General features: G+C 32.8%; 2 protein-coding genes across 3 annotated transcripts in view; one reads left to right on the forward strand and one right to left on the reverse strand.

The window, feature by feature from the left end:
* LOC138936051 (dipeptidase 1) overlaps positions 1–11,501 on the forward strand; it is a 96,478-nt gene extending 84,977 nt beyond the window's left edge. The window contains exons 7-11 of one of the 2 annotated variants that reach the window (XM_070301107.1): positions 2,506–2,682; positions 7,214–7,298; positions 7,790–7,865; positions 8,836–8,974; positions 10,222–11,501. In XM_070301107.1, coding sequence (XP_070157208.1) covers positions 2,506–2,682; positions 7,214–7,298; positions 7,790–7,865; positions 8,836–8,974; positions 10,222–10,311 — 567 coding nt within the window. In that variant the 3' untranslated portion in view covers positions 10,312–11,501. The remainder of the gene's footprint in view (positions 1–2,505; positions 2,683–7,213; positions 7,299–7,789; positions 7,866–8,835; positions 8,975–10,221) is intronic. The other variant, XM_070301108.1, reaches the window with a different exon arrangement.
* The window catches only part of LOC138936379 (uncharacterized), a 406,360-nt gene that overhangs the window by 315,163 nt on the left and 78,829 nt on the right, over positions 1–12,368 (reverse strand). The gene's annotated exons all lie outside the window — the stretch shown is intronic.

Consider the following 12,368-nt stretch of genomic DNA (forward strand, 5'->3'; position numbering starts at 1 on the left):
AACGCTCCCGTCACGCACGCACGCACGCACGCACGCACGCACATCCCCATTTCGAATCACCGTTAACGCGTCGCGGTGATATATCGTGGAATTATGGCGATAGCTCGCGGCGTAGTATTTGTCACGGTTTCAACGTGGGCTTGATTTTATTGCGGCTTCTGGATGTGACGATTAGTTTCGTCTAGCCTTGTCGCGCTCGATATCCAGCAACAGGCATCGGATTACACGCGAAAATTCACTATTCGCCCCGATACGGGATACAGACGACTGTGAAATATGATTTCTCTTTCGAATTTCGCAAGAACGTGTACATGATATTGAATGCGATGTGGATAAATGTAATACTGCATGATACTATTGATTAAAAAAATCCCACGATTAAAACATTGATGGAAAGATTAGCATGTAAAATTTAAATGGTATTTTTTTACTTATACGATATGCTAAATTTTTTCTCAAATAAAAATAATTTAGTATAACAGAATTTCACAGCTATTTATCCGTTGATTTTCATCATTAACGACTTTGTTTGCATGTTTTCGCTTCATTTTGCATACGAATGATCGTTTTGCTTGTCACTTCCCATACAGCACTGAAGCTTGCAACAACATTGCTGCAACATTGTAATATTGCATATTGCAGTTTAATGTTGCAGAAATATTGCAAAGACATTATTTTACAATATAACTTTAGCAATGTTACAGCAACATTCCGAAAATATTACAAAAAAAGTATTCAATAATCGCTAGTTCATCCGTTTATCATTATACGGCGCATGTTGCGCTATCTATTCCGCATTTAATTTTTAATCATGATGATTATATAAAGTTTACAAAGAGCGGCTAGTAAGATTAAAAAAATATAATAACTATTTTTGTTAATTTAAGTCGTATGTTAAGGATATTATGTCCATAAATATACATTAAAGCATTATTGCATATATATTATATTGCTATGTTGCTGCAATATTATATTGCAATATTTCTGTAGGCGGACATTTTACTGTTGCTGCAATATCATGACAACGTTGCAGCAACATTTCGCAATGTTTCTGCAATATTGCAATCTTGCAGAAAAATGTTGCTGCAATGTTATTGCAATCTTGCGGTGCTGTATGGGTTGGTAATGCTACTGATAAGAAAAAAATCTCGCGTAATCAACCGTCTCGATAAAGTGACGCACGTCAAAGGCTGTTTCTCTACAAAAAACAATGCGCGTCGTATCTGCCATCGACGCACGAGACTCGTATCGTTCGGATGAAATCGTGCGCGCCGAGAAAAGCCAGCTACACCCTCATCCTTAAAGCCGGAAAAACGGAAGCATTGTGATTCGTTCTTCCACCCACCTTCCTCCATTTCCTTTTCCGCTCGCGTAGACAGAGCTGTCTTTATCAAAATTTGCCCGCTATTTTTATAGAAAATACACGTAGAACATTCAAATGCATCGTAATCTTTAAAGTAAATAATTAAATATCAGATAATAATATTTATAAATAATAAACTATTTTTCATATCATTCTTTCAAATATTGATATTTAACAGTTTTTTTACATTAATAACTTTTTGTCTCTTATAAGATAACAGAAATTATTATATCTAATTAAATTTTAATCATAAAAAGAAAATTAATAGAAGAGAAATTGTTAATTGATTCATATTTGTTTGTCACTTGGCTATTTTCAATAATACTGCACAGGGTTAATTAATAATTTATTAATTATGAAAGTAAAATAAATCAAATTTCAACCAATATTTATATCTCGTTGAAACTCGCAACGTTTTAAAAAATTAAATTTACTCCGCTCTTAAGATAAGTGATGCGAATGAAAATTTACGTGTTTATCAAAGCAAAAGGCCACAAATACACGATCCTGCGCATTACCACCAATATACATCGAAGCTTTTTCCCGCTGTCGTACGATGGAATGGGCGGTCGCTTGCGTTCTCGAATAATGTTCGCTGGCTGAAGCACCGGCGTTTCCATCGTTCCCCGTGTTACTTTTCTTTCGTCCTTCCCGGTCGATCCTTTCCTTTGCTTTTGCGCCATAATAAAGGCACTTCGTCTCAAACCCAGCATGCCATCCGATATTTTAGTTCAATCACTTCGAGTGTTGGTAACACTTACAATACTTGAATTGTTTCGATACTTGGTTTCCCTTATTGAGTATTTTTGCTATCGATTTATTGCTTGGAAAACGATATTTCAAAGATAACAAATAAAAAATACATAACTTCTCTCCCACCTACATTTGTATACCTATGTATCTATACTGCTTTTTATTTAAATTTAATTTATTTTTTGCAAAAAGAGTCATGCGATTTAATATATATGTATATTGACATAAATTTCCTTCAATTCACATAGTTTGATTCCACTTTTTTTAATTCTCTCTCTCTCTCTCTCTCTCTTTTTTTTTTTTTTTTTTTTTAATATATGACTATATATATGATTGTCTTTATATAGATAAGAGAAGAAAGAGATTTAACGTGCTTCATTATTCTCCAGGCAGTTGTCAGAGAATTGAACAGGCTGGGCATGTTGGTCGATCTCTCGCATGTCTCGACAAGGACGATGAGAGCGGCCCTACAGACTACGAGGGCGCCGGTGATCTTCTCGCACAGCGCTGCCAGGGCGCTATGCAATTCTACCAGAAACATACCGGACGACGTGCTCAGAAATCTGGTAAATTTTTCACATATACAAGAATATAGAAATACAAACACGCAAAAAAAAAAAAAATGGGGAAACGAATCAATTCGATTAATCCATTTTTGCTACTGATATTATCCATTTTCTGAACACAGATAGCGAAAGGTATTGTTGCGAAAAAGCTACGTTGACTACGATACGTGTATACAGATAGATTTATTTATTTATTCGGATCTTTTTCGGCACCCTGTGCGCGTCGGTCAGTTAGAAAACACTATACAGTACGAGTATACAGAAAAAAAAAATGAATATCCCTTTGCTACAAGCGGAACGAGCGACAGAGGGAAAAAAATCAAAGCGCGCTGTCAAAAGTGTACACCGACGCGTATAGAAGTTACTTGCTGCTGCGATGCAATCTTTGTTTGATTATTTGATTTCAATCGCGATTATTTGATTTTGAACCAATATATGGTGCATTCCACGTGTCAGGGGTCCACCTAAAAATGAACTGTTTGGAATTTTTAAAATGATCATGAAAACATGTTAGTGCACATATTGTATAAGATTAAAGGTCAAAAAAATAAGTATTATATGCCTTGCATCCAAGGTATTGGAGGTAGGTCGTTTTAAGAAATTTTTCTTTTTTTGACATTTATAGCTAAAATTATAAAATATACAAAATTTTTATTGACATGAATTTTTTAGGATTTTTCCCGTACTTTCAGATAAAGAAGTTAATTTTAGTGAGAAAAATTTAATAATGTGAAAAATATCAATTTTTTAGTTTTAAGTAAATGAATGAAAAATTATATCCACTTTTAAAAATCTGAAAAAATTCTCAAAAATACTCCAATATATGTAGAATATGGTACCATAAATGAAATTTTGGGATCGCAATGGGATCCACTCGTAAACGAATATTTTTTCCAAAACAAAATTGAAATTTCAGCCAAATTTCAACCAAAAACTCGATCATATCCATTTTTTTAAATTATTCTAATTATTTAATATTATATAAATAATATATTTTTAATAAATAACTATATGAAATGAAAAATAGTTCTGGAGTCTTTGCGTTTTATATTTTTTAGGCTCATTTATTTCTTCTTTTTTTTTGAAAGAAATCTTGTTCCTTGTCAAAACTAAATTCTTTTAAAACCAATTGATCTTCGCTCGCAGAAATAATCGCATGATATTTTAATGTACCCGGAATAGTTTTCGCTAATGCAAATCTTGGTTCCAAAAACTTACTTAATTTGTCGTGATTTGTTTTCGAACTAAATAAAATTGTTGTCCCTTTCAAATTATGTTTGGCCCACATGTAAAATGTCTCAGCATTGAGGACTTCCTTGCAAACTAGCTTTTCTTGCTAGTCGTTTTAAATTTCCACCAATACCATCACAAGGACCTTTCCCATGTGCTGTGGCAAAGAAGTGCCATTCCGCCGTGATACCAAAAATATCACGCGCATGGTAAAGCAAATTATGCAAATAATTGAGCAATAATACATTAAAAAATTAACCGTGAAAGGAAGTATCTTAAAAAATCTATTTGTTTTATATTGATTTGGCTGAAATTCCAATTTTGTTTTGGAAAAAATATTCGTTTACGAGTGGATCCCAAAATTTCCTTTATGGTACCATATTCTATATATATTGGAGTATTTTTGAGAATTTTTTCAGATTTTTAAAAGTGGATATAATTTTTCATTCATTTACTTAAAACTAAAAAATTGATATTTTTCATACTATTAAATTTTTCTCACTAAAATTAACTTTTTTATCTGAAAGTATGGGAAAAATCCTAAAAAACTCATGTTTATAAAAATTTTGTATATTTTATAATTTTAGCTATAAATGTCAAAAAAAGAAAAATTTCTTAAAACAACCTACCTCCAATACCTTGAATGCAAGGCATATAATACTTATTTTTTTGACCTTTAACCTTATACAATATGTGCACTAACATGTTTTCATGATCATTTTAAAAATCCCAAGCAGCTCATTTTTAGGTGGACGTCTGACACGTGAAATGCACCATATATGCATACACGGACTAACCAGATCGAAGCTTGATTTTAACGAAAGTTAATATTGATGCGCGAGATTTGCCTGTAGAACCGCGAAATTAATATTTAACAAACAAAAGAAAATAAATTCAAAATCGATAGCTGCGCGTAAAGGATACGCTCACGATGCAATTGTCGATTTTACGATAACACGAAATAGCCTCATTAAGAATTTATTTATAAAGTTGCTATATTGTAATTGTATTATATAAATCTAACAAAGTTATATAACTAAAAGGACAAATGACATCTATTAAAATAATGTTATAATGAAAAGTTAAATACAGTAAAATATGATATAGTTAAGATACGATATAAATATTCAAATATGAGAAGAAATAAAATATGCAAAATGTGCAAAAACAAATAACTGCCGGCAACCGATTTCTTTTTTTATACGTAATCGTTTGAACGTATGTAAAGAGAAATAAAAACGATGCGAAAGCAAAACGAAAGATATATGCGCTGTACCGGTGATTAAACGCAAGTTTTATCGACAGATCCGATATCTCTGGAAGCGAGATGCGTAACGTCAAAATTAAATTCGTAGAGTGCAAGGGAAGTGAAGCCAACCGTGTGCGAATCGAATGCGATAGGAGAATAGTTTGTAATCCACAAAGTTGTAAAGCGTACGCGGAGCAATGCGTGTGTATGTGTGTGTATGCGCGTGTGTTTACGTGTACGTGTGAAAGGATACAAGAACACAGAATCTATATTAACATACAAAGTATCGGGTGTTCAAATTGTTCGAGTAATGAGATAATCGCGAACTATTCGTAACCGATGGAACCAGGTTCGGAAGAGATATGTCAAAATGATTTCGAGCGACGGTGACCCCGGAAACAACGCGCCGAAATAGCACGAGTGTGTTAGAAGTTTGAAGCTTAATCCACGTTATTATCGATAATTCTGCGCACACCCATTACCAACGATTGGCGTTAATCCAATTGGCGTTAATCTCGTTCACTCTGTCTCTCTCTTTATCTCTCCCCCTCGATCGCGACATCGAAATTTTTCCTCGGCTATTAAATTCGCGGGAAGCATAAACGCGGTATAATAATTGACGTCTCATTAATCGTGTAACAATTGGCTGAGCGAGGACTTAAACGACGCTTCATTAAAATTTCATCTCATTCTCGTGGCGCGTGCCTGTCGATTAACGATTGACGAACTGACGATTAAGCTCAAGGAGCTCTAGATTAGCGAAATTAAATTCAACTTATTACCGATTAGATCAACATTTCGACTTTATCGCGAAGGATATACAATGCAAATTTTAAGCTTTATAATCAATTCTGTAGTAATATAGTAGCATATCGTCATTCATCATCGTCAGAACGATACATAATCTTAATCAAAGTTTAATTTAAATGGAGAAGAAGAAAAATAAATTCTAATATAATTGTATGAAAAATTAATTAAGATATATTTTTTATAAAAGTTTTTCTTTTTTATTATCTTCTACAGAAACAATTTAAAATTATGTAAAAATAACAACGAAATCGATGATATATGAAATGACGTATGAACATATTCATATTTGATAATTTTACAATCCACTTGGATATCCTATCCTCCCATTCCTACTCCATTTGTTAAGTGTTCGGAAAAGCATCTGTTGCATTTAGTAATCCGCAATTGATAATTGTTTTTAGAAAATCATATTTAATTTTAGAAACGTCAAAAAATAATTTAAACCACAGTCTTACAAAATTGTTATTGATTAATATCACTTTTTTAAAACATATTACTCTCTCTCCTCTCGATTACTTTTTGAAATACGTCGTCAATTTAAAATGATACAAATAAAGGATTGTTCGACAGAAAAGAAGATAGAGTAACTAATTAATTAACCGACATTTTCCTCAGCTTCTTGAGAAGTCAATCTACCATCTCCGCACGAACTTCATTCTCTTCCATGAACGATCAATATTCCCTTAATTATATCCGCAGAATGAGAGGATGAGTAACAACGATCTAAGCCGGATGGCTTGCCCGGTAACGTGTTATTAACCGTGCCGTTCTGCTATCCTAATTAACATATTGCCCATGTAGTTTAAGCGAAGTTAGGTATCAAATAGACAATGATTGTATTCCTTAAAATAGTTTCCCTGATAACTTCCGTCGAGCTAATACGAAAAGATAACTTTATCTCGAATAAAGTTTAATTCTTCGATTTATTTTATATTGTATATTGCTTGCTTTCAATAATATTTATTACAACCATCACACTAATCTACTGTTAATTTTCTCAATTTGCCGATTTGACGCGGTTATATATCGTCCATACAAATTTTTATTTTTAATAAAATTTCGAAGAATCGATAAGTTGTGAGATATTTCTCATAAATATGTTCTGTATATCGTAGTGAAATAATCTATAATATAATGTATCATAATTTTACTACAAATACGCGCGATGCTGTACAATATATTCTCTATTATCATTTAAGAATTAAAAGAAATACTATCTGGCATTGATGTATTCGTTCGCAGGCTAAAAACGGCGGAGTGGCGATGGTCCCTTTTTATACATACTTCATAACGTGCAACAACACCGCGACTATAAAAGATGTTATTGGTATGTACAAACGCTATCTGCGAAGTATCGATATTGCATGCGATAGGCGCAATTATCACACATTCGTCTTATTTTATATCATAAAAATTTCTTTGTAAACCGCATTTGACATTTTCAATATCACTTTTAGAAAAAAAAAAAAAATTTGTCCGATATATTCCTCAAACGAGGATTAATCTCAATTTTATAAAAATACTATCTATCTTCTTTTTACAGGGGATATGTATTTGCTCCCATTTTAATGCTCGCAAATATTTGAAAAATTCGTTGTAACGATAATAAAAAAGGGATTTTATTTTACGCATGCATGCGTGACAATCTCGTAAGCGCGTTACTTCATAACCGCGCATTATTCCCCAGTCACATTTTATTCCCTCGGGTAAACGCGCGCATATGCATTTATATTAAAATATAATAAAATATTTTATGTGACGCGCGCACTTTACGCGACACCCATGACGGGGAATGATTAAGGTTCTGCACTGTTTCAGCACACATCAATCATATTCGAAAGGTGGCGGGGATTGATCACGTCGGTATCGGAGCAGGTTTCGACGGGATAAATTTGTAATTATTCTTTCACTATATCTCTATACACAAGGGCCAGAGATATATTCAGAGACAGGGACGCGTTGTCGTATAATTCAATTCAATAATATTTATGATTAATCTTGTTGAAAGATACGAATCGCGCGCGATAAATCTACGGTCACGCGTAAATATGTATTTGACCCACAGAGTTTCACTCTTTTACAACACTCGGAATAATTGCTTCGCTTGTTTTGAAAAGGGTATGAGTCCCGGGAGGTTAATTTTACGGGGGACGCATGAAACAATGACGAAGGAGCAGCTTTTGTTCTATAGCCATGAAACTTTCATAAAGTACTTATGATGATTCTCATAATGTATACTACAAAATATATCGCTGTTGATATAACTTGCTGCTATTTTGTCTCATGATACCCTTTAAATATTAAACCGACTTCAACATTTAATGTGGTTCCTAATGCATTATTATATTAGACACAAAGAAATTGAATTTATATTTTTGTTACATATTACTCTATATAAACGTCAAAATTTATTATCAAATAGAATCATAAATTTTATGCAAATGCTTTATTATGATTGAATTAATATGCGTTTCACATTAAACTAATTTGACAAAGTCAACATTTCTGTATTCAAGCCCAATACTTAGTTATAATAATAATAAGAAGGCTGTTCATCGAACTAATGTAAAGTCACGATAGCTTATATGATTGATTTAAATTTAAATCAATAAATGTGAGAGATTTGTATAAATAATACTAAAAGAGAATTAAAAATATCAAAAATCGGACTTATAATACTAAAAATAAATGTATAAAAAAAAATGATGAAATCGTTTATTCGACAATTATCGCGTTCTTTTAAAAATTGAAATAACGCGGCAAATGCAGTAATGATATCAATTTAACCTCGTTCTCTGAATATCGACTCGAATCAACGAAATAAATCGTTTAAACCTCACACAAAATTTTTATCCCTTTTGTAGCACTCCCACGGGCTTAGAGGATGTCTCGACATATCCGCAACTATTGGCCACTCTGCTGGAGGATCCAGCATGGACGGAGGACGATATCAAGAAACTGGCCGGTCTCAATTTACTGAGAGTATTTGCGAAAGTTGAACAGGTACGTCTCGTTTTTAATCGGATAGAGGCTGTATTTTTTACGATCACTGCCCATACAGCACTAAAGCTTGCAACAACATTGCTGCAATATTGCAATATTGCATATTGTAGTTTAATGTTGCAGAAATATTACAAAGACATTATTTTACAATATAACTTTAGTAATGTTACAGCAACATTCCAAAAATATTCCGAAGAAAGTATTCGATAATCGCTAGTTCATTTGTTTACCGCTATGCGGCGCATATTGCGCTATCTATTTCGCATTTAATTTTTAGTCACGATGATTATACAATATAAAGTTTACAAAGAGAGACTAATAAGATTAAAGATATAATAACTATTTTTATATTAGCTTAAATTGTATGATATAACCCCAATACAGGGGACTCAGACATTGGACCAAGAATTCTTTTAATAGTTTCCATTTTTATATAAAATCAAAAATTTGATAATAATTTTTTATTGCAGTATTATATTGCAATATTTCTGTAGGCGGACATTTTACTGTTGCTACAATATCATAACAACGTTGCAGCAACATTTCGTAATGTTTCTGCAATGTTGCAATCTTGCAGAAAAATGTTGCTGCAATGTTGTTGCAATCTTGCGGTGCTGTATGGGCGTTTATGACAGTTGTAAATAAAAAGCGTTTTAGTTAATACTTGCAAAACACGTAATCCTGTATGACGATGAGTCCCAGCGACACAGTCCATAATTCGGGATACTATCTGAGATTAATCGCGCGCGTGTTAAATTTATCGAACAATTGTTAAAGTTTTAACACTCTTTGTTACGTACTCCTGCCAAGCTAATTGAGCGCGTTATAACTCGATGCTATTATTGATCTTATTATCTTATATTTATTATTTTGTTGAAATTATTTTTATATTTAAAATAAAAAAGATAAACTTATATAGAAAAAAAATAAAAACAACGAGAATTAATTTTGTTTAAACAAATTAAATACAGCCGAAATAAAAAATTTTAAGAATTAATGAAAAAGATACTAATAAAAAATTATAATAGTAAAATAATGCGTAAGCATTACTTTAACTGCTATTGAAGATAAAAATTAGCAGGCGTTGTAGCAACCCGATAATATTTTTGCCAAAAAGCTTATTTTCCTCATGATCTTAGAAAAGAAGTCCGAAAATATACGAATAATATTGACCGTAGGTCAATTCCGTCCTTTATCGCTCCCTTATCTTGCTACAGTATGCAATCATTATCATTTCCGGAAAACAGGTTCGTGACGAGTGGCACAGAGCGGCGGTATTACCCGTGGAGAAGATCAGTCCACCAGACAACTCGGCCTGCGTCTACGGCGCATCCTGATCCTCTTTGAGAACGTTCGTGCCAGGATTTCTCGACTTTGCTCGATCGCCGAGGATCCTACGAGTACCGTAGCATTACTGGAGCCTGTAAGAACGCGTGCCCTGAATCGCCAAAATATCATTCTATGAGAAGAGGTTCCATGGATATCTCCAACGGAAACGACCAACTAATCTACACCGAAAGAACTGCCGACTTCTACTTCAGGGACTCCATCGCGCCTTAACGAGAAACGAAGATTCAGCGCGAAGACGCGATCGGTTCTTCGAAATTATGGCGTCGTGAGGATCCTTGGGAAAAATCATTTTTGAGATGACAAGCTTTTCGTTCGCCTGCGACATCACTCGGAAAGAAGATGTCAAGATCCAAGCCATTCGCGTTAAAATAAATTGCGGTCATATTTGAAAGATAATTATCCGCCTCTTATAAACGTCATTTAATTTTGTAATATTGGACAAGCATAGTAAGTTACTAATAATTAAAGAAAGATTAATGACTGTTCTTTTTAACTCCGTATTTCTTGCACGCTTATAAATTAATCGACATGATTTTGCGATTATTTGTCAGGCATTTCCGTCCAGACTTCAAACTTAACTTAATAATTCGCATACGTATTCGTCATTTCGCAATTTGCATCACGACCATTAAAGCACACACATGCTTTATACATGCCGTATTATATATTCTAACTTGAAATAAATAATAATTAGAAAACACACGGAAATAAAAGCATTAATCACGATTTCATAACTTTCGCTTTATAAACCTTTTTTTTTTTTTGCGCACAAAGTAAATTCACAAAGACATGTAGCCAGCTTATATTCAAGTTATTTTATGAATCGCAAGACGGTCGGAAAAATTCTCAAAAATTTCTCCTTGAAAAAGATAAAGACTAAATTTGCAGCGCACACTTCGTATCAATTATGGCCGCCTGATTCTTCATACGCGTTTACAGCACACGCAGCACACGATATTTCCACATATTAGATTAATAAAATACAGAATCAGACAGCCATATAGCATAGTTAAATATGCAAGGATACGGACAGATTGTACATGACAATTATACGTGATTAATCGTATAAAATTCCTGGCGTTAAAACGAAGTACATATTTGAATGCAGCAAGATTATCATTGCAGCCGATTACATGATTTTTTATAATTCGATTCGAGAACAAATATAAACGACATTACCATCATACAATAAACATAATTAGATAAAAATTCTTAAATTTTTTTAATTTGCAACATTAAATAAATATTAAATGAAAATTCTTCTTATATATAAAATTCGTTTAAAATTAAATATACTTCGAATAAAAAAAGTTTCGTTATACCTATTTGTACTCTTCGAATATAATATACAAAAAATTACTTATATATCCAATTGCTTATAATTGAGAAATTATTAATATTAGTTTTTAAGGAGAAATGACTCCACGTTTGTCAATGAATTCGCTATCAATGGCATTTGCCAGTACAGTTTTAGAATGCCCTATATAATATATAACGGTCGAGACAAGTGCACTTATAATGTGCGAATATAACGAAATCTCCAAGGAAAAAATTAGAAATATGAGACAGATACCAAGTTTCTAACTGAAAATTCCGAAAATAGCTTCCACGTGTCATTAAAAAAATAAATAAATAAAAATAAAAATAAAAAAACTTTTTTTTTTACAAGCTTCTGTAATTAATAGCAATGCAATGAATCGGATTTTTGTATTAATTTCGCATTGCTTTTATATTTTCACCTCTCACACGGAAATTAACTGACTAAACTAACTTTTACTGTGTCAAAAATTAATTCCAGATAATACATGCTATTGTAAAGGCATCATTTGACATTTTCAATCGAATCAATTTGCCAAAGAATGTTGACTAGTCCCAAAATCTATTCAACACGCAGCTCGTATCATAATTTCATGCTATTTGATTATGGTTACGCTTATATACATAACATGATTTGTTGCCGATATTAAACACTGCCGAGCCACGCTTATGCTAAACATTACGAAGACATTGATTTACATCTATGATTTACATCTATGAGCATTAT

This window comes from Polyergus mexicanus, unplaced genomic scaffold, assembly GCF_030449975.1.
Source record: "Polyergus mexicanus isolate NDT 795.1 unplaced genomic scaffold, iyPolMexi1.0 SCAF_9, whole genome shotgun sequence".
In the NCBI taxonomy this organism is placed as follows: Eukaryota; Metazoa; Arthropoda; class Insecta; order Hymenoptera; family Formicidae; genus Polyergus; species Polyergus mexicanus.